This window comes from Hypanus sabinus, chromosome 17, assembly GCF_030144855.1.
Source record: "Hypanus sabinus isolate sHypSab1 chromosome 17, sHypSab1.hap1, whole genome shotgun sequence".
Lineage (NCBI taxonomy): Eukaryota > Metazoa > Chordata > Chondrichthyes > Myliobatiformes > Dasyatidae > Hypanus > Hypanus sabinus.
Window position 1 is genome coordinate 52,458,366 of NC_082722.1, and position 24,118 is coordinate 52,482,483.

Consider the following 24,118-nt stretch of genomic DNA (forward strand, 5'->3'; position numbering starts at 1 on the left):
TTTGTTCATGGCTGATCCATCTCCTTTTCAACCCCATTCCCCTGCCTTCTCCTCACAACCATTCATGTCCTGACATCAAAAATCTATCAATCTCCGCCTGTGGCAACAAATTCTATAAATTCACCACCCTCTCACTAAAGAAATCCCTCCTTATCATCATTCTAATGGATGTCCCTCTATTCTGAGGTTTTGCACTTTGGTCCTAGACTCTCCCGCTATAGGAAACATCCTCTCCACATCCACTGTATCCAGGCTTTTCAATATTTGATAGCTTTCAATGAGATTCCCCCACCTCATTCTTCTAAATTCCAGCAAGTTCAGGCCCAGAGGAAATAAAATGCTCCTCATACAATAAGCCTTCCAATCCCAGAATAATTTTCATGATCCTTTGTTGAACACTTTCCAATGTCAGCACATCATTTCTTAGATAAGGGGCTCAAAACTGCTCACAATACTCCAACTGAGGCCTCACCAATGCCTTATAAAGCTTCAGCCTTACATCCTCGCTTTTATATTCTAGTCCTCTCCAAATAAATGCTAAAGTTGTATTTGTCTTCCTCACTACTACTAACTCAATCTGCAAGTTAGCCTTTAGGGTAACCTGCATGTGGATTCCCAAGTTCCTTTGCAGCTCAGATTTTTGAATTTTCTCCCCATTTATTAAATAGTCTATGCTTTTATTCCTTCTACCAAGAGCTTTAGTGTGTATATTTCCCAACACTGTATCCCATCTGCCATTACCTTGCCTATGCTCCTTATCTAAGTCCTTCTGTAGCCTCCCAGCTTCCTCAACACCACCTGCCCCTCCAGCATCTTCATGTTGTTTGCAAACTTGACCACAAAGTTAAATTCCATCATCCAAATCATTGACATACAGCATAAACTGTCCCAATACCGACCCCTGCAGAACACCTCTAGTCACCAGCAGCCAGCCAGAAAAGGCTTCTTTATTCCCACTCTTTGCCTCCTGCCAATCAGCCACTGCTTTATCCATGCTAGTGTATTTCCTGTAATACCATGGGCTCTCATCTTGCTAAACAACTTCATGTCAGGCACCTTGACAAAGGTCTTTTGAAAATCCAAGTACACAACATCCACCGATTCTCCTTTGTCTATCTTGCCAAGATTTTCCCTTGAGGAAACCATGCTGTTTCTGGCCCATTTTATGTCTCCAAGTACCCTGAAACCACATCCTTAACAATTGATTCCACATCTTCCCAACCACTGAGGCCAGGCTAACTGGCCTTGATTTCCTTTCTTCTGCCTCCCTCCCTACTTAATTTTCCAATCCTCCAGAACCATGCCAGAATCTAATGATCTTTCAAGAATCACTACTAATGCCTGCACAATCTCTTTAGCAACCTCTTACAGAACTCCACTCCCTTTGCAATTTTTGCTCATTTCTTTCTCAATTCCTGCTAAAACATTGTTTATGTTGTTTACATTTACATTATTTATTATCATATTGTAATTTGCCCTTTACTATGCCTATTGTCTTGTTTATTAATTATTATACTGTCTTGCACTGTTTTGTGCACTTTATGTAGTCCCATGTAGGTCTGAAGTCTAGTGTAGTTTTGTGTTGTTTCATGTAGCACCATGGTCCTGGAGGAACGTTGTTCCCTTTTTCCTGTGTACTGTACCAGCAGTCATGATTGAAATGACAATAAAAGCGACTTGACTTGAACTCTCAGGTGTAGTCCATCTGGTCCAGGTGGCTTATCTACCTTCAGAACTTGCAGCCTCCCAAGCACCTTCTGTCTAGTAATGGCAAATGCACTCACTTCTACCCGAGACACTCTTGATCATCTGGCATAGTATCATCCACTGATTCAAAATACTTACTCAGTTCGTCCCCCAGAACAACAATGTTATTTTACCTTTTTGCAGAATAATTAAAGTAGGAAAATACAATGTGACACACAATGAAGGGAATGGGGAAAAAAAACTAAGTCTTTGTAAGAGGGTTGGAGAGATGGTCAAAATCTTTGTCAACTATTCCAGTATGACTTTTAAAGATGATAGCAGTAGAATCAATTTCTAGCCTCTAATGGTTGTGTCATATGTTTTAGTCCCAATTGAACTCTGACATCTTTTGCTGCCACTGGCATGAGGTTTTGGTATGGCTGAGCCTAGTCCTTTTCTCAAATCAAATATTCTTGTAACCCTCACCATTAAGGAGGAATACCAAGTATAAAAAGCAAAACATGTCAATAATGCCTTTCATGACTTCTTTATTTCCTAGAGTGCACAACAGTTGGTAAAATACAGTGCACACTTAGTGCTTTATTACAGGAAACACACCTGTCAATTTTCAGATAGCAAGATTCCTTAGATTTCAATGCTATAAATGACCGAGTAATGTTGCATGTTGTTAATTAAGAGCTAAAAATTGGTCAGGGTAATTATAAGCAATGTTATCCAACATACACAGCATACCAATCTTGAAATCTTTACCAAGTTAGCTCTGTAGTACTTACTTTTTATCCACTTCACTAATTTATCTTCTTGGCCCTGGAAACAATGATTCACTGTCAGAATGCAATTCCATGGCTCAGACGTGGCCTCCAATCTCATTTCAAACAGGACATGATCTGTGCACCAGACAGTCATCACTTTTACTATTTTATCAAAACCCATTTTACAATTATTTCCTGCTGTTCTGACCAAGATCAAAATTTCTTACATTAAAAATTACAATGAATCAAATGGTTATAATTTCAAAAAAAAAGACTAATTGGGGAAGCACAAGTGTAAATGCTTAGCGCAACGCTGTACTTTGTCATAATGATGGAGAAAAACTAAACCAGATAGCCAAGACGAGAAAATCTGCAGATGCTGGAAATCAAAGCAACACACACAAAATGCTGGAGGAACTCAGCAGGCCAGGCACCATCTATGGAAAAGAGTAAACAGTCGACTTTTCAGGCTGAGACCCTTCATCAGGACTGGGAAGAGAGGATAAGAAGTTAGAGCAAAAAGGTGGGAGAGAAGAGGAGGAAGTACAAGGTGGTAAGTGGTAGGTGAAACTGGTAGAGGGGAAGGGGTGAAGTAAAGAGCAGGGGAGCTGATTGGTGAAAGAGATAAAGGGCTGGGGAAAGGTAATCTGATAGGAGAGGGTCGAAGGCAATGGAAGAAAGGGAAGGGAAAGGAGCACCAGAGGGAGGTGATTGGCAGGTAAGGAGAGGAGGTAGAAGAGGGAAACAGGAATGGGGAATGGTGAAGGGGAGGGGGGCAATTGTCAAGAAATCAATGTTCATCCCATCAGGTTGGAAGCTACCTAGATGAAATACAAGGCGTTACTCTCCAAATCTGAGTGTAGACTGACATGCCGGAATGGGAAGTGGATCTCCACTAGGAGATCCCACTTTTTCTGGCAGAGTGTAGCTGCTTGGCAAAACGGTTGCTATGCTGGGACTCACCAATATACAGGAGGTTACACTGGGAGCACCGGTTACAGCTGATTACCCCAACAGACTCATAGGTGAAGTGTCGCCTCACCTAGAAAGACTGTTTGGAGCCCTGAATGATAGTGAGGGAGGTGGTGTAGGGGCAGATATGGCACTTGTTCCTCTTACAAGTAAAAGTATCATGAGCGAGATCAGTGCGGAGGGTTTTTGCTGTTGAAATAGAAAAACCCAAGACTGAATATTAAACTACCCATATTGCAAAGCAGTTTTACTGGATCAGTTGAGAGACAGTGTTAGGAGCTTACAGGTGGAAATGGTCCTTGTAAATTCTAGCTATACCATCAATGATCAACATTGGAAGCAGCAGTGTACTAGATATAGGGCAATTCCACTGGTCTGGACAATCGAACAATAGAGCACAAGGATGGAGGTTCTGCCAAATATGTCAAAGAATGCAGTAAGTTTTTTTTTCTGTTTTGGTTAAGGCGTAAGTATGGAAGGTCAGAAGAAATGGACATGAAATTCAAAGGTAATAACTCTGCAATGAACTTTGAAGAAAGAACAATGAAGATAGCATGGTAAATTTACTGGGACAGAAATTTGAAGTAATTTTTTGAGAAGGGTGATGACAGTTAATTTGGAAGCAAGTGGGGACAATATATGAGGAGAGAAAATTTTTACTGGATCAGCATGTGTTAGGGTCCAGAAAGATTAGGCAGTCAGTAGCTATATGTCTTACAGGGATCATGTGATAGCTCTCAATAAGCAATGAGTGGCATGAGGGGAAATTTTGTTGAATTATATGTGAGACAGGATAAGCTGAAGGTAGGTTCTACCTGAAATCTAACATGAAATGAATGAAGCACTGGAGGCAGATGGTCTCAATCCTACATGATTTAAAGACTTTGCCAGAGATGTCTGTGAACAGAATTGGTGAGGAAATGGTTTGATTTGATATGGACGAGAAATAAAAGTCAGGGACATCTAAATTCTTGATGATACTAGAGTAGATAGCAATTTTCATAGTGGCTGGATACTACTTGACATACTCCAGATCTGATTAATCATACATTATGTTCAAGACTACACAATACGTTCATAATAAACGTTAGGGCCCTGGGGAGTGTCGTGGAGCAGAGGAACCTAGAAATCCTACATGGTTTCTTGAAAATGGTGTCACAGGTAAGCAGGATGATGAAGGTAATTTTTGGCATGCTGGTTTTCAGTCAGGGCATTAAATTAAGAAGTTGGAATGTTATATTACAGTTAAAAAATGTTTGTGAGGCAACATTTGGAAGATTGTGTTTGGTTTGATCACCATACTATAGGAAAGATGCCATTAAGATGGAAAATGTGCAGAGATTTGTGAGGATGTTGCTGAGGACCAAGGTTGAACAGGTTGGGACTTGGCAGATTGGTTTAGTATTGTCACACATAGCAAGGTAGAGTGAAAAACCTAGTTTTTCAAGCCATCTATACAGACAATTTCATCACATCAGTATGTTGAGGGAGTATGAGGGAAACCAGTAACATTGTGCAGAACAAATTGCTAGTTAGAGAGAAAGCAGTGCAGGTATACAATACAGTGCAAGGTTATAACAACATTGATGATGAAGTCAAAAGCCCATCTAATCGTACAAGCGGACAATTTAATAGTTTTAAAACAGTGGGATAGAAGCTGCCTTGAGTTTAATGTTATGTGCTTTCAGGCTTTTGTAATTTCTGCCTGATGGGAGGGGAGAAAAGTCAGAATGTCCAGGAAGGGTTGGGTCTTTGATTATGTTAGCTGCTTTACTGGAAATGTACACAGAGTTCCTGGAAGGGAAACTAGTCTTCTTGTGCTGAGCAGATTTTTCAACAGAACAACAGAATAGAAACCATCCTTAAACATGGTGGTAGGTGCTTTCTTGTTTTTGGAACCTAACTGGAGGAATTCAAATGTGAAAAGCCTGAAAACAAATGAAAATGAACATAGATATGTGCTGCATCTCAATGAGTATGAGAGACATGGGGTGAAATTTTTTGTTTATTTATGAGATGAGGTAAGCTGAAAGTAGGCTTAACTGAGAATTTAACATGAAATGATTGATATAATAGACAGATAGTCTCTCAGTCTTAAATACTATTAAGAAGTAGAATGAGGGGTGATCTTGTAGAGGTGTATGAAATTATGAGGGACGTAGTAGATAGGGTCAATGTGCACAGATCCCCCCCCCCCCACCCAGTGTTGGTGATATCAGTAACTAAAGGGCATAGGTTTATGGTGAAAGGGGAGAGATTTAACAGGAACCCGAGAGGCACTATTTCCACTCAGGTCGCCACTGGAGTGAGTCATCAGGAAGTGGTTAACACAGGTACATCAACTTAAACGGCTGATAAATAACGGATATAACTTTAGACAGGAAAGCTTAGTAGCGGGATATGGGCCAAGTAGGTATATTGGTCAGCGTGGATCAGTTGAAGTGTGTTGTGTGATTGCATCCTATATATTTGAGGGAACAAATATAAATGTCATACCAAGGCAAATCAACCTGAATTAGAGGGCAAGTTTAATCAGGTTCAACAAATGAAATGAAGGAGTGATTAGGCAGAATGACAAATCACAGATTAGAGAGCAGACACTGCTTTGACTTTGAGATCAATGACCTCCATTTTATACTGTGCTTGGGTCAGAGGAATGCACCACCATAAATTATTCATTTCTTATACAGGTTGTTTTAGTACGAAATATGCTAATATATTGAAAAATTGTCGCAGATAGTCAAAATGCAGCACACCTATTTTCTTCAGTAGGTCTGAAGATATATGTTTGAATTGGTTATTAATTTTAAAAAAAAGGAACTGTTGGAAGAATTCAGTAGGTCAAGCAGTAGTTGTGAAGGTTAAATGTTAGTTGATATTTTGGGTGAAGACCTACAGTTCATCCAGCAATTTAGCTTTTAATTCTAGATTCCAGCATCTGCAGTCTCTCGAATTAAGAATACACCACATTCCCACTTCAGCACCAATATCCCAGGTTCCTAAACTCAATAACTTACAAGATTAAAATATCCTCCCTGTTTATTAATTGCAAACTATGAACTTAATCTATGGATACACAACAGAGAAATCTCAGCACCAATGGATATAACATTGTCCTGACATTTTCACAATTTTTCTTGTTACAATGCTGCAGCTCACTTCCAACAAGCTAGCATGGGTAACCTGTTCAATTTACATCACTCCCACTCTGGAAAAACATTACTCCAATTTCATAACAGACAGAAATTTGTATATTTGTATGCTCAGAGGCTGAGCTCCAAGTCACTGTCTACTCAGTCACCAAAGATAGGAGAAAAGGCCTTGCATTTAATGCACACCAAACAAAAGTCCCCTGCCAACCTCGCACTCTTTCCACTGTACAATATTGCTACAGAAGCCTCGCAAACAAAGGGGCACGTGACAAGACACTGAAATGTGGACATTTCCTATATGTTAGTAGTCACTTATAAAAGTTTGATGCTGATGGTGAAAACCACCATCACTTTCAGCACACCACAGATCACAAAACCTGTATCTAGTCATATAAACTGTTACAGCATCTGGTTATGAGCCCAGTACAGATTCTAGTGTCACAACAATAATAACTCTGACCAAACTGGGCATATTATCCCTCCTCTGCATTTCACTGTTCAGCCAATTTCTTAACTGGATCAACATTTTGCCTTTCATTTTAGATTGTAGTCAATTATGAGTGACTTAATTAAATGCTTAACATAGGGTCTTTGTTTTAAAGAGTATTTCACAGGGAGTATATATAGATATTATTTAAGAAACTAATCAAGTTCAACAGGCCAGTTGATCCAGTTTACAAATCCATGCTGGCTCTTTCAGATCATTTCAAAATGTTTGGTGACTCTTGAATTCTAAACAAGTAATTTTGCAATAATAGATTTTATGCAACTTCTTGGCTTCTCGTTCAAGATTGTTAAGTAGCAAAATGGAATGCATAAATTTCTAATGAAAAGACTGGTTCCAAATTAAATAAACTTTGGAAGACAAGAGGATATCTGCATTGTTCTTAACTAATTTCATTATAATCGGGGGATTGAAAACAGCATGTCTAGGGCAGTTGTTACTCACTTATAACGCAGAAGACCATAAAAGCAAATCAGATCAATTCCAGCTCCAGCCGAGCATTCTGCATATCCCTGCAAACCTGCCTGTACTAAGGGGTAATTCAGAGTAGTCATGTAGTCTAGTAGTAATTGTTTGGGATGTAGGAAGAAATCTACACAGTCACTGAGAGAAGGGGCTACCACTGAGCTAATGTTACTTTCCTTATGGTTGGGGACATGGCTCCCTTGTCATTTATTGTAAACGTTAACTGAAAGCAATTATTCATTCAGTCTATTGTTTCCATATTTAGACTTACAAGATCACCATTCTGAGTTTAAGGCCCATGTATTCCTGATCATCCTTTCCTCAAGAAAACTATGAAAATACTTGCGTTGACTTTACATATCTTCCAGGTTCATATTCCTGGCTCGTACAATTTTGTTGCTTTTTGCTACAGAGTGCATCTCCTTCAGTCACTAATCAATGGGAAATTTTACTTTCTTTTGTACTCTTTATTTTAGTGTTATACCCTTACATCAGCCAGGAATGTTTTTTTTAAATAGTTTTAAAAATCACCTTAAAATATAAATTGATCTTGGAACGAACTGTAATTGTTTTTGTGAATTTCTCCCACATAGCTTCTGTTGTTTACCCATTAACAGATTTTGTCGGATCACATCAACAGCATTGCCAATTGCACAGAAGTCAACTATGAATAAATCTGGAATCCCAATAATTTACTCACATTTCTTTTTCAAAACCATTATATTGAACGATCATATCACAATAACCATTTGATGAGTATTTGCATATCACTAGTTCAAACACCAATTAATTTCCGAATCTAAGACAGGCCACCCTTGCATTGTGGCAGTTTGAGTAATGGAAATTCACTTTTATGAAATTCTCAAATTGCTACCAAAAAGTCTGGAATATGAAAATTTGTTCTATGAAATTTGTGGAAGGAAAAGCAAATACATTTTCCTAGTGAATGTGCAAGTTTCCTCCAGTTTTCTCCCACATTCCAAAGATGTACGGGTCAGTAGGGTAATTGGCCAGCAATCCTCAAGTCCTGAAAAACCCACTGTGCATTCTTAGCACTTTGTTTTTATTTCTGATTTCCAACTTCTATGGAGCACGATCTCACACTTTGTTCTCAACAATATAATGGCACCTCCATCACTAAACCTTACTTCCAAGACAGGGGAATAACTTGGACAAACTTGAAATTCTATGGAAAACTCCCAAGTCTCTCAAGATGAAAATCTATGAACTAGCTCTGAGTCCTGCCTAAAACACAGTGACGATGATCTACCTCATTCAGCACAGTGATGGACTTTCACCTGCAACACCCGACGGGTTAGGGATTTGTTGTTCTAGCTGCTATTTTCCATTCAGGCGACCCATTAGTTTTTTCTATGAGGGAGAGCATGGGGTGCCTGGGGTTTGTTGCTCTAGCTGCCATTTTCTATGTGGGTGCTATTAGTTTTTTGTGGCAGGGAGGGGGTGGGGTAAGTTTGAGGTTTGTGAGTTCTGTTTCTTTTTCTTTTTAGTGCACGGGGGGGGGGGGGGAAGAGGGTTGATGTTTTTTTCTTTCAATGGCTCCCATGGCTAGCTGGAGGAGATGAATATCAGAGTTGCATTGTACATGCATATTTTGACAATAAAATGAACCTTTGAAGTTTGCCATTCCCATGATAAGCTGCACTGGGTACTGTATAAATGACCCTGTGTAAGCTTCACACTAATGCACCATTGTCTCTGAAATCATTTTTATTTCAAACCCTGGAACAGAATTATCAATTCAAATAATTTGTTAACTTGTAATCAGATCAAAGCTAAAGTTCCACCACATCCAGCCATGCATAGTAGTGCATCACTAAAAAACCGCTGGGAGGAGAAGACTCCAAGACGATCCTCCATGATTGCAATTTGACTCACTCCACATGATATCAAGAAACAGCTGTGAGCGCTGGATGAAGCAAAGGTTAAGGCCAAACAAAAGTCCCAGCTGCAGTTCTGAAGAGCTGGGCTTGAGAACTAGCTGTTCCCCTAACCAAGCTATTCCAGCACTGTTACATTTGTATTTAATCTACTTGATGATGTGGAAAATTGACAATATGTGTTCCGTTCACAAAAAGCAGGACAAAACAAATCTGGCTAATTGCCAGTTGTCTGCTCTATATCATCAGTGCAGTGATGAAAGCCGTGGATGACAGTGCTATCAAGCAGCTTTTACTCACCCATAACCTGTACACGGCTAGCTTCAGCAGGTCCACTCAGATCTGGACATTAAACGTGGTTCATGGCCCACAGAGAATTGCAGAGGGGAGGCAAGATTAACTGTCCTTGCTAACAGGACACCATTTGACTAAGTATAGTATCAAGCACTCTGTAAAACGTGTCAATCAGTTTGAAAGGGAAATCACTCAAATGGCTGAACTTGAAATACAAAGGAAGTAGTTTGTGGTTGTTGGTCAATCATCCCAAATCCAGGACATCACTGCAGGAGTTTGTCAGGGCACTGTTCTATACACAAACATTTCATCTCCAAATGGTTCAATAACTGCTCAACATGAAGTCATGTGCCACCTTGCTCAAGGATAGCTTTCACTCCACTGTTGTAAGACTATTGATGGTACAATAAGATGGACTCTTGAATTCACAATCTACCTGCACTGCACCTTCTCTGTAGTTGATACACTTTATTCTGTTGTTGTTTTACCTAGTGCTACCTCAATGCACTAAATAATCAAATAATCTGCATGGCCTGTATCCAAGATAAACTTTTCATTGTACTCAGTAAATTCATTATACTGTATTGATTTATATGACCATTGGGGAATTGAGCACTACATGCATCTGGCACAGAGGAATTGAGGCCTGGGGAAAATCACCCATGATCATTAGGCGCAAGAGAAGAATTTAGGCCTTTTGACCCATCTAGACCACTCTGCCATTCGATCATTGCTGATTAATCCATTCTCCTGCCTTCTGCCCGTAGCCTTTGAGACCCCGACTAATCATGCTTATCAATCTCCTCATTAAATATACCCAATACTTGATCTCCACAGCAGCCTGCAGCAACGAATTCCACAGATGCACAATCTAAAGATTCTGGCTAAAGAAATTCCTCCTCATCTCTGTTCTAAAGGGACATCCTTCTATTCAGAAGTTGTGCCCCTGGTCCTATGCTCCCCCATTACTGGTAATATCCACTCTGACTCAGCCTTTCAATATTCAGTAAGTTTCAATGAGATTTTCCTCTCCTTCCCCCCCCCACCCCCGACTCCCACTCCTCTGTACTTCAGAAGTACAGGCCCAGAGCCATCAAACGCTCCTCATATATTAACTGTTTCATTTCTGGGATCATTCTCATAAACCTTCTCTGGACCCTCTCCAATGCCAGCAGCACATTCTTTCATGCAAACAAGGCCCATAACTGCTTGCAAATGTGGCCTGACCAACATCTTGTAAAGTCTCAGCATTACATTCTTGCTTTAATATCCTAATTCAATGGAAATGAATGATATAATTGAATTTGCCTTAATACTATTGACTCAACCTGCAAGATAATCCTTACAGAATCCTGTACTGTACTAGGAATCCCAAGACCCTTCTGCATCTACTTCTGAATTCACTCCTTGTTTAGAAAATACTCAACACCTTTATTCCTTCTACCAAAGTGCATGACCATATACTTTCCTACAATGCATTCTGTCTGCTACTTTTTTGCTCATTCCCCTAATCTGTCCAAATCCTTTTGCAGACTCCTTGCTTCCCCAATGCTATCTGCTCCTTCATCTATCTTTATATCGTTTGCAAACTAGACCATCAAGCCACCAATTCTATCATCTGATCATTAACACATAACATGAAAAGTAGTGGAACCAACACAGGCCACTCCAGAACACTACTGATCACCAGCTGACATCCAGAAAAAAATTTTTTACTCACACTCTTTTCCTTCTGGCAGGTAGTTGATCTTCTGTCCATGCTAATATCTTTCTTGTAATACTGTAGGCTCTTAAGGAAACTAGGTTTAGTTCTGTCTATTTTAATGTTTGCCTCCAATTATTAAACCACATCTTTAATAATTGGCTCTAAATTTTGCTAACAACTGGTCAGGCTAACTAGTTGCTTGCCTCCCTCCCTTCTTACAGATTGGAGTGTCAGTTGTGATTTTCCAGCCCTGAGGAAGCATTCCAGAATCTATTGCTTTTCAAAAGATCATCACAATCTCTTTATCTATTCTTCCTATTCAGAGTCCATCTAGTCCAGGAGACTACCTTCAGACCTTTCAGCTTCTCAAGCACCTTCTCCTCAGTAATAAGGAGTGACCATACTCGATTTTGGCCTGTGATGTTTTTGAATTTCTGGCATGCTACTGATGTCTTCCACAACGAAGACCGACACAAAATACAATGGATTCTGGTTAAATTGGGGCAACAGATTAGTTGTGACAACTCTTTAAAAAAAAAAGACCAATCAGAAAAATTGCTATGATTCCCATCTTTTATTTGGGATATGATGCCACTTAACTAGGGCAGGTGATTTTTGTCACTGATAGTGGGCTAGAAATAAGTAGTAAGACAATTCAGAACTGTTTTGCTCACTGCAGTTTCAAGCATTTAGGCTTGGAGTTGTCAGAAATGGCACTTAATTGGGCCAAAATGTATTGCCCCTGATGTGCCCCAATTATTCAGAATTGACTGCACTTATTCAGCTTGTTTGTCAGTTGTTTGCTCCCCATTACTATCTCCAGCAACACTTTCCAGTGATTCGGTCCACTCTTATCTCCCTTTCACTCTTTATATATCTGAAAAATACTTCTATATTATTGGCTACCTTAGCTTCAAATTTCATATTTAGTTGCCTTCTGTCGGTTTTTAAAATGTTCCCAATCCTTTAGCTTCTTCTCTTTTGCTTTAATACTGTCCTTGACTTCCATTGTTAGCCACAGTTACTTCATCCTTCCCTTGGGATGCTGTTTCTTCCTGCATCTTCTGAATTACTCCCAAAAATTTCAGCCACTGCTGCTCTAACATCATTCTTGCTAAAGTCTCCTGACAATTATCTTCAGCCAGCTCCTCTCTCATGCCTCTGTAGTTATTTACTCAATTTAATATTGATTCATCCAATTTTAGCTTAAATCCTCAAACTGCAAGGTGAATTCTATCATATGATCTCTACCTACTAAGGGTTCCTTTACCTGAAGCGCTCTAATCAAATTCAGTTCACTACACAACTCCCAATAGACAATAGATGCAGAAGTAGACCATTCGGCCCTTTGAGCCTGCACCAATATTTTGAGATCATGGCTGATCAACTACTATCAATATCCAGTTCCTGCCTTGTCCCCATATCCCTTGATTCCTCTATCCATAAGATACCTATCTAGCTCCTTCTTGAAAGCATCCAGAGAATTGGCCTCCACTACCTTCCAAGGCAGTGCATTCCAGACTCCCACAACTCTCTGGGAGAAGTTTTTCCTTAAATCTGTCCTAAATGACCTGCCCCTTATTCTCAAACCATGCCCTCTGGTACTGGACTCTCCCAGCATCTGGAACATATTTCCTGCCTCTATCTTGTCCAATCCTTTAATAATCTTATATGTTTCAATCAGATCCCCTCTCAATCTCCTTAATTCCAGCATGTACAAGCCCAGTCTCTGTAACCTCTCTGCGTAAGACAGTCCAGACATCCCAGGAATTAACCTCGTGAATCTACGTTGCACTTCCTCTACAGCCAGGATGTCCTTCCTTAACCCTGGAGACCAAAACTGTACACAATACTCCAGGTGTGGTCTCACCAGGGCTCTGTACAAATGCACGAGGATTTCCTTGCTCTTGTACTCAATTACATTTGTAATAAAGGCCAACATTCCATTAGCCTTCTTCACTGCCTGCTACACTTGCTCATTCACCTTCAGTGACTGATGAACAAGGACTCCTAGATCTCTTTGTATTTCTCCCATACCTAACTCTACACCATTCAGATAATAATCTGCCTTCCTGTTCTTACTCCCAAAGTGGATAACCTCACACTTATTCACATTAAACGTCACCTGCCAAGTATCTGCCCACTCACCCAGCCTATCCAAGTCACCCTGAATTCTCCTAACATCCTCATCACATGTCACACTGCCACCCAGCTTAGTATCATCAGCAAACTTGCTGATGTTATTCTCAATACCTTCATCCAAATCGTTGACGTAAATTGTAAACAGCTGTGGTCCCAATACCGCGCCCTGTGGCACCCCACTAGTCACCACCTGCTATTCTGAGAAACACCCATTCACCGCTACCCTTTGCTTTCTATCTGCCAACCAGTTTTCTATCCATGTCAATGTCTTCCCCCGATGCCCTGAGCTTTGATTTTACCCACCAATCTCCTATGTGGGACCTTATCAAATGCCTTCTGAAAATCGAGGTACACTACATCCACTGGATCTCCCCTGTCTAACTTCCTGGTTACATCCTCGAAAAACTCCAACAGATTAGTCAAACATGACTTACCCTTGGTAAATCCATGCTGGCTCGGCCCAATCCTATCACTGCTATCTAGATATGCCACTATTTCATCCTTAATAATGGACTCTAGCATCTTCCCCACCACCGATGTCAGGCTGACAGGTCGACAGTTCTCTGTTTTCTCCCTCCTTCCTTACTTAAAAAGTGGGATAACATTAGCCATTCTCCAATCCTCAGGAATTGATCCTGAAGCTAAGGAACATTGGAAAATGATTACCAATGTATCCGCAATTTTCAGGGCCACCTCCTTTACTACCCTAGGATGCAGACCATCCGGACCTGGGGATTTGTCAGCCTTCAGTCCCATCAGTCTTCTCATCACCGTTTCCTTCCTAATGTCAGTCTGTTTCATTTCCTCTGTTACCCTATGTCCTTGGCCATACATCTGGGAGATTGCTTGTGTCTTCCTTAGTGAAAACAGATCTAAAGTACTCATTAAATTCTTCTGCCATTTCTCTGTTTCCCATAACAATTTCACCCAATTCATTCTTCAAGGGCCCAACATTGTTCCTAACTATCTAACAATCCTGAATTGCCTTTTCCTTAGCCTTTTCCAAGCACAAACTGCTCCAAAAAGCCACCTTGTAGGCATTCTACAAATTCCTTCTCTTGTGATCCAGCACCAACCTGACTTTCCCAATTAATCTGCATATTGAAACCCCCTGTAACCATTATAACATTGCCCTTTTTACCTGCCTTTTCTATCAACAAAACCTCCCTACTCCCTCTGCCCACCTGCCTGCCCATTAGATATGAAATGTACCCTTGGATGACAAGCATCCAGCACGGATCTTCTTTCAACCACAACTCCGCGATGCCCAGTTCAAACAGCGCTACAAAATCATCTACATTATTTAGTACACTGCGTGCATTCAACACCTTCAGTCCTGTATTCCAGAACACTCTTCTCAATTTTGTCATGTCACCCGAAGTTAAATCCATATAGCCCTTTCTAAACCTATTGTCTTATTCTTTATTTTTGAGACCTCTCCTGCACTCTCCTTTCTTTTATTTTATCCATACTTTTCTGAGCTGTTGAACCTACCACCCTACTATTTAGCATAAAGCTTTATCTACAGTCCTAGTTATGTGATTTGCCAGGACCCACATCCCAGCAATGTTCAGGTACAGTCCGTCCCATTGCAACTGCTCCCTCCTTCCATAATAATAGTGCCAATGTCCCACAAATTCAAACCCATTTCTCCCACACCAATCTTTCAATCACATGTTTAATTCTCTGATCTTATTAATCCTGTGCCAATGTGGACCCAGTTCAGGCAACAATCCACAAATTACTACCCATCTGGTTCTGTATTTTAATGTAGTACCTTGCTGCTTCAATTCACTGAGCAAAATCTCTTTCCTTATTCTTCTTATGGATCACAACAACTGGATCTTTTCCTCTCCCACTCCAGATTCCTCTGCAGGTTAGACTAGATGACCCAAAACCAGACAACACAGCCTTTGGAAATCTCAATCCTAGTAATTGAGAATTGTACCTATTCCCCCAACTACACTGTCACCAATTGCAACTACATTTCTCTTCTGCCCCTCTTGAACCACAGAGTCACGGTTCAGTTGCCCATCCTTCCTACTGCCCCCACTCTCATTCTCCCAGGAAGCAGCAAATCCAACCTGTTGGGCTGAGGCTTCTCCAGCACTACCTTGTGGAGTCACACCCTCTTGACCCTAACTGCAGATTGAATTGAAGCAGTTCATCTAATGTGTGTGATTGCCTCTTGAAACAGTGTCCAGATAGCTCAGCCCCCTCCCTGATGCATTACAGTGTTCGAAGCTCACATTCCAGGTCATCAACTTGGAGCCCGAGTTTAATGTACATAAATGTCACCACATACAACCCTGTGATTCATTTTCTTGTGGCTAAGTAACACAATAGAATTGATGAAAGACCACACCCAGTAGGACAGATAAACCACCAATGTGCAAAAGAGAACAAGCTGTGTAAATACAAAAGCAAAAGAAATCATAATCAATGAATAAGCAATAAATATCAAGAACACAAGATCAAGAATCCTTGAAAGTGAGTCCACAGGTTGTAGGAACAGTTGAGTGATGGGGCGCGAAGTTATCCCCACTGGTTCAAGAGACTGACGGTTGAGTGGTAATGACTATTCCTGAACCTGGTACGGAGTCCTGACGCTCCTGTACCACCTTCCTGATGGCAGCAGTTAAAAGAGCATGGCCTGGGTGGTGGGGGTCCTCCATGATGGATGCTACTTTCCTGTAACAGCGCTCATTGGTGGGAAGGGCATTACCCCGATGGACTAGGCCAGGGGTGGGCAAACTTTTTGACTTGTGGGCCACAAAGGGTTCTAAAATTTGACAGGGGGGCCGGACCAGGAGCAGATGGACGGAGTGTTTTGGTAATACACCTCATAAGAGAAAATAAAATATCATGGGATATGTAGAAAACATGTGCTTTAATTTCAATTGAAAATGAACAAATGCATTACAACAAAATATCTGTCTTTGAAGTCCAATGGTATATAGCTATTTATTGAAATGACTTTTAAAACACTGAAAATTAAATGAATAAAATACAGCTTTTTTTAATAGTAGCAGTTATTATTTTAAAGCACTGAAAATTCTGTTATACTTCAAGATATTATCATCATCACTCTCCTCCTGACTGTCTTTATTTCAAAAACGGTAGGAGATGCAGGTCTACTTGTCCTGCTCCTTCTTATTCAATTGTCCCCTGTGCCAAAACTCAACAACGACCAGCACAAAGACAGAACAGGGACAGCGCGCCAGTATGCGGAGCACGTTATTTGATCTGGAGCGCATTTTTTATTTTGAGAACGTACATACACCTGCGCACTACTCATGTCCATCATTTAACAGAAATGACATATAACATGTAAGGCTTATTGAAAAAAATATTTTCAAATGCATTTTTTACATAGCACAACGAAGAAACTTATTTTTAATGTCAGTGGGAACAGTGTTGTTGGTCTCCCTTTTTAGCCAGCGCATCAAAGTCTGGATTTAGTTTTGTTGTGGCGATTCTCAGGATGGATCTGAGGTGTTGGTCAGTTAACTTGGATCTGTGGCTGGCTTTGTTGATGTTCATGACGCTGAACGCCTGTTCACACAAATAGCTCAAGCCGAACAAAGAGTAAAGCGCAAATGTGGAGTAATACGCTGCACCTCAACAAAGGTCAATGTATATAGAGTGCGTCATCTATTGGGAAAACGCCAGAATTGCGGGGAAAAAACGTTAACAAGGTTTATTAATATAATTTCATCAAGTTCTGCGGGCCGGATTAAAAAGCTTAACGTGCCGCATAAGGCCCGCGGGCTGTAGTTTGCCCATGCCTGGACTAGGCTGTATCCATTACTTTTTACAGAATTTTTCCATTCAAGGGTATTGATGTTTCTGTAGAAGCAAACAACATTTGCCGCAGATGTGGTCATTGGAAACCACAATAGGGTTTGCAAGTTTCCACGTCATACAGATACAATAAATTATCTGATCCTGCATCCCTACTTTAATTAGCTGTAATTCAGTCAACTTAAAAAACCTGACCTGTTCTTACCTGTGACACAATTGCATCTCCTTGCTCTGAAGCCTCTCAAGCCAAAGCCTCAGAGCCTACACTAGTCCATGTACACAACAGCCTATCCAAAAAGGCCTCCGGGACTTTGGCATCCGCCTCAAGCCAAAATTTCAGTTCCCCACTCTAACCCTGTGCACTCTGACAATGGTGATCCCACAATGGCTGCTCCACTTAAAACCCAATTCTTACTACTGGCCCAAATGAAACTCTGATGCAGCGAGATTTGCTCTTTCCGATGGTTTCTGTTCTCACTCTGTGTTGCTGGCTCTCACTACTCCAAGGTGAAACTCACACGTAATGATACTTGTTCTTTTCATACTGACTGGCGGCACGACCTTGGGAACGTGGTAGGTTTGATGGGAGGAAAACAGCAAACTTCTGCCCCTATATTTTACTATCTACTGATTTGCCATTGTTTATTATTTATCTTTAATCAATTTCCCAAGCAATTACCCTTTTGTGCATAATTTAATCTGAAGACCAATTTTTATGAGCTGTCACTCAAAATTCAAGAAAAAATCTCCCATTTTTACTTTTCCTAGAGAGTCCATCACATGTACTGTATTTACTAATTAACCCCGTTTCATTATGAACAAGTGCTAAGACAGTGTGTTCACTGCTTTGGATTCATAATAGATTTACTATTCTAGGAACCTGTTCCATATGTATTCCACTCGTACAGGAGCCTGAAGGACCACACTCAACATTTTAGGAACAGCTTTTTCCCCTCTGACCAGTCCATGAATGCATGAACACTTCCTCATTATTCCTCTTTTGCTCAATTTATTTCTTGTAATGGATTTTTTTTGCACTGTAGTCCTGTCACAAAACTAATTTCATTTGTCAGTAATAATAAACCATATTTAATAAAAATAGAAATAATCTAACATAACACAAATTATTTTTGCACAATGATTCAGTAACTTTGGCCTTCTGAGCAACCAAACCTACCAATAAACAAATTAGAACTAAATCACACTCTTTTCCTAAGTACCACAGTTGCAGTTTTTATTTGTTAGTTTCCCGGCTACTGGTCATCACTGAATATTTCATTAGCACTGTCTCTACCAATTCCTGGAACTCGTCAACACATCAATTTGCCAGTGCACTTCAGACAATTTAACATTGTTCTTTCTAACTTGGGATGGTACAGAGCTATCCACACGCATTATCTGATTAAATTGAGAAACGGTTAAAATCTGCTAAATCTTTAACACCCAGCTGGGATTAAAACAGCAGAGAAAATAAGGCTTCCGATGTATCACGAATGTTGATATGTTTATAATTATTTTCCACATCAATAAATTAATTAGGTTTTCAGAAACGTGCAACTATCGTTGCTTATTTTGTGTCTAAGTTTGCGGGTTACCATTTGAAAGGAGACCACAGATTTATAAAACAAAACCTGACCCTCATGAGAAGCACTTGTTATAAATACCAAGACTACAGGATTTCTGTCACAATGGCTTTTAAGTTATCATTGAAACACGTCCACAAAGGGGTGGGGAGAGGGTTTAAAATCCGAATTTTAAAAATCCGATTCCCTCCCATAAGTACGCTGCCTCAAAGCAGCAGGTGCCAAAATGCTATCAATAATGGCACTCCCGTATTAACCAAAGAAACAGTTATAAGCTTCCATGTGGTCCAACCGTGCTTCCGAAAAGGGCACCAGTGAAGATGACGCCATCGAATTAGCTTTTCAATAACTTCACGACAACCTCCACTAAACGCATTTTGAGCCAGACAGGGAACCGCAAGCTCCTGTTGAGGGGGCGAGGTGATTTTTTTTCCCCTGCCGTCTCAGTGCAAAGCTGCTTGGCCGGGTGCTAGCAAACACAGGTGAACTTCCCCTCGGCTGCACGCACAGCCATTGTCTAATCCCCCAGACTACCACTGTTTATCTCCCGATCCGCCACGGCTCTCTGGAACACTCACGCATGTCCGCAGCTCGCTATCGACACGGGCTTGTAGTACACCTCCAGGCAGATCGGACAACTGTACGAATCCGCCAAGTTTTCCCCCGATACCGCTGCCTGTTTCGTCTGGTTCCCGGAGACTAAACTCCGAAACATCGCCATCATCCACCGTCTACAACCTAAACACTCATCATTAAGCCGCGACATCCGGGAGCCCGCGTCATCACATCGCGCCGCCCACAACAACGTGACGTCACGGGCGGTCGCAACCCCAACTCGTTTCTACGGAAACTACCGACATTTTGCTTTGTTAAATCATGTTCATAGACGAGCTGCAGAAAGCCATTAGTATGGGGTAGGGTTCGTCAGTGCAAACGTTTGAGCATCTTAACGATCCACATTAGCAGTGGGTAGCGTGCGCCATCGACACGCCGTGGTTGCGGTGCCGACCGAGAGCGAACCGGCGGCCGGACGGTGACCGGATCACGCAGGATGTGTGAGGTGGAGGACGATTACCCCGGCGAGCCGCTGCACCAGGCGGCGCCGGCCTCGGCCACGGCCACGAGGTGGGAGCGGGGGGCGCACGTCTCATTCATTTCTCTCTCTGCGCTTGTCGAGGCGAGGGTGGGGTTAAGGATGGGCGAGGGTAGGGGTGCGGCGGCGGGGACCGCTCGCCCCCGGCTGAGGACGGCGGGGGTGGGGAGGCATCAACAAAAACGTGTCAATGCAGTCAGTGGTTGCGCGTAAATAATACACGAAGGAGTCAACTGTGCTCATTTGCACATTTCCCATCAACAATGATTTTAAAGCACGAAGATATTAAAATATAAACTGTCGGAAAACGTGCAAATAAAAGTTGCATATTCCGTTTGATAATGAGAATGTGTTCTGACCATTACGGTTGATGTTAGTAGCGTTAACTATTGGTTCTCGATTCAGAGCAAAGAAAAAGTCCAAATTAACATTGTTCGCGGAGCATCCAGAATGATCTTTTTATCCGGAATCCAGCATCCAGAAATATCTGTGATATTTTAGTTCTAGATTTTGTTTCTATCATCAGAAATATATATTCAGTGTAAAACAGCCTAGTATTACAACACAGGTTGTGTATGGCGCGGTCAAATGTATTCAGAAAGAAAATGTTGAGGATTTTAAATGGACGATTAGTTACTAATCATAATTCAGTGGTAGCAGATGTCAACTGGCGCTTAGTTACCGGCTTTTTTTAAAAAATTGCCAGGGCTAACACAAATATGTAAAAACGGAAGAGAGCAGCTATAAACAATAGAGATCCTGCAGATGCAGGAAATCCAGAGCAACACACTGGCAGGACTCTGCAGATCAGACAGCATCTATGGTAATAAATGAACAGTCGACTGTTCATAGAGAGTAACTATAATACAGCTTGGGTCTCCTGGGTACTGACAGAAAAAAATGTGCAACATTTGGAAAGGACGAAGGCAATAAATGTTTCACTTAATCACAAGAGTACAAAATATAGTAAATATGGAAAGGAACTAAATGATCTAATGATAGTGAGGAGGTGTTGGGGAAAATAAAAGTAATAAAACTGGAGCTGATACTCTGCATGCCATGGATTTGAACAAACTGGTTGCAGTATATTCTTCCAGTATTCTGGAACTGTCCCAACAGATTTTTCAGAAAGAAGGGAGAGATCTATAGTTGGCAAATGTTGGTATTCATTATTAAAGATATTGGTAACAAGGTCTTTTAAAATTTACAATCGTAGTATGACTAAATAGAGGCAAAAATAATTTTCACTCCTGCACGACTATTCAGATTTTTAAATACAATTAACCAGTATGATATTTAAAGAGGTGAAATATAATAAAATAAAAACAGAAAATATTGGAGATACTTGGCATGTTAGGGAATATTTGTGGAAAGAGAATGGATAATGTTTTAGCTGTATCTCTTTAGAATCATAGAACACTACAGCACAGAAAACGGGCTGTTCGGCCCTTTTAGTCTATGCCGAAACTTTATTCCGCTAGTCCCATTGACCTATACCCAGTCCATAACCCTCCAGACCTCTCCCATCTATGTATCTATCCAATTTATTCTTAAAACGTAAGAGTGAGCCTGCATTTACCACGTCAGATGGCAGCTCATTCCACACTCCCACCACTCTGAGTGAAGAAGTTCCCCCTAATGTTCCCCCGAAACCTTTCCCCTTTCACCCTAAAGCCATGTCCTCTAGTATTTATATCTCCTAATCTAAGTGGAAAGAACCTACTCACGTTTACTCTGTTAATGCCCCTCATAATTTTGCAAACCTCTATCAAATCCCCCTCTCGTTCTTCTACACTCCAAGGAATAAAGTCCTAACTTGTTCAATCTTTCCCTGTAACTCAACTCCTGAAGACCCAGCAACATTCTAGTAAATCTTCTCTGCACTTTCAATCTTACTGATATCCTTCCTATAGTTAGGTAACCAGAACGGCACACAGCACTCCAAATTTGGCCTCACCAATGTCTTATACAACCTCACCGTAACATCCCAACTCCTATACTCAATACTTTGATTTATGAATGCCAGGATGCCAAAAGCCTTCTTTACAACCCTGTCTACCTGTGACGCCACTTTCAGGGAATTATGTATCTGAACTCCCAGATCCCTTCTGCAGATGTTCAGTTTAACTTAGAGATACTGCACAGTAACAGACCCTCGCCTAACTTCCTGAATGTTTGCAGTATTTTTTGCTTTTATTCTAGATTTATAGCAACAGTTTTTTTAAATTTTCAATTACAGTGGCTATAGTATACCTGGATTTTCAATAGGTATTTGAAACCGCATTTTAAAAAAAATAAGCTCACAGTAGGAATAAAATATTTTTTTCTTAGATTGCTAGCAGTTTGCCAGTAGAGTTTTCAGGAGTCAGTACTGTGCCATCAACTGATTATAATTTAAATAATCTAGATTGGAGAAATGCGTAACAGAGCTTTCTGATTTATGTTGGGAGTTTATATACCCAAGAAGAGGCAGGAATTTTGTAAAGTGATACATACAGAAGGGTTACCCAAGTGGATAAGATCATGAAAGACAGGGCTAATTACTGATTACAAGACTGATACAAGGCTATGTATTCCACAGTGACATTCCAAAGTCTGTGTGCCATCTACAAGCTACAAGTCAATGGGGCGATAGAAAATTGTCTATTTGTAGCTTTCCAATAATCCCAACACTAAAGGTTCACTTTCTCCACTATAGGTGCAGTGTGAGATAAGGAAAAGGAACAGGAGTAGACCATGTGGCTCCTTAGGGAATTTGTTGTCATTGATTTATCTAATCTTGTCCTTGGCTTCACTTTTCTGCCTTATTCTTCAAAAACCTTTCACATTGTGTATACTTGTGACTGTGGCCAGATTCTGCTCTAACCGCATCTACAAGTTTGCAAGTGATTACCACTGTAGGAGGCCGTACCTGAAATAACAGGAAAGATATAGTGAGCTTAGAAACATGGTGTCATGACAATGACCTTTCCCTCAATGTCAGCAAAACAAAAGAACTGGCCATTGACTTGAGGAAGTGAGAATTTTACATCAGTGTTGTTGTGGGTGGTGAGCTTCAAGTTCCTATGAGTGAACATCACCAATAGTTTGTCCTGCCACGTAGACATGGCCAAAAAAAATTCACCAGTGCCTCTACTTCCCCAGGAGGCTAAAAGCATTTGGCCTGTCCCCATCATTTCTTAACAACTTCTTTCGATGCACCATAGAGAGCATCCTTTCTTGATGCATAACTGCTTAGTATACTCTGCACATGACCAGAAGAAAATGCAGAGTTATGGTCGCAGTTTAGCTCATCATGGAGAAAAACGTCCCCTCCATGGATTCTGTCTGTACTCTCTGTATCAGTAAAGCATTCAGCATAGTCAAAGGCCTCATACATCCTGGATATTCTCTCTTCTCCCATTAGGTGAAATATACAAAGTCTGAAAGCTGGCACCACTGACTCAAGGACAGCTTCTACTCTACTGTTATAAGACTATTAGTTAGTTCCGTAGTATGATTAACTGGACCCTTGGCTTCACAATCTCTCTCTTAATCATTTTGCACCTTATTGTCTACTTCCTCGGTAGCTGTTACATTTTACCCTGCATTAGTATTGTTTTACCATGTTCTACCTCAATGCACTATGTATTGATCTAGATACAAGCTTTTCACTGTATCACAGTACATGTGACAAAATAAAGCCAATGTGGAAAATCAATTGGTTCAAGGATTTAGATTCTACAACTGTTTGGATAAGGAATCACAAAGATTAATGATCCTCCTGAGGGAAGAAACTCATAGAGACATAGAATCGTCACAACATGGAAGCAGGCCACATGGCCCAACTCATCCTCATTGAACACTGAGTGTATATTAATACCACCCTCCAGCACTTGGCCAATAGTATTCTATGCTCAAGCAATTCAAGAGCTCACTTAGACACTTAACTGCTGTTAGTGATTCAATTTAAGTCACTCTCATGCACTGTATTCCAGATAATTACCATTCTTGGTTAAAAAGATGCCTTTTCCTAACATTTAATTTTTGATCAGTAAAAACAGTTG

General features: G+C 40.7%; 2 protein-coding genes across 2 annotated transcripts in view; one reads left to right on the plus strand and one right to left on the minus strand.

The window, feature by feature from the left end:
• The window catches only part of LOC132406933 (E3 ubiquitin-protein ligase RNF166), a 46,797-nt gene extending 27,055 nt beyond the window's left edge, over nucleotides 1-19,742 (minus strand). Inside the window, exon 1 of the mRNA XM_059993068.1 lies at nucleotides 19,558-19,742. Coding sequence (XP_059849051.1) covers nucleotides 19,558-19,703 — 146 coding nt within the window. The 5' untranslated portion in view covers nucleotides 19,704-19,742. The remainder of the gene's footprint in view (nucleotides 1-19,557) is intronic.
• A 23-nt stretch (nucleotides 19,743-19,765) lies between these two features.
• Nucleotides 19,766-24,118, plus strand: part of ctu2 (cytosolic thiouridylase subunit 2 homolog (S. pombe)) — a 38,972-nt gene continuing 34,619 nt past the window's right edge. Inside the window, exon 1 of the mRNA XM_059993067.1 lies at nucleotides 19,766-20,096. Within this exon, the coding sequence (XP_059849050.1) occupies nucleotides 20,031-20,096 (66 nt within the window). The 5' untranslated portion in view covers nucleotides 19,766-20,030. The remainder of the gene's footprint in view (nucleotides 20,097-24,118) is intronic.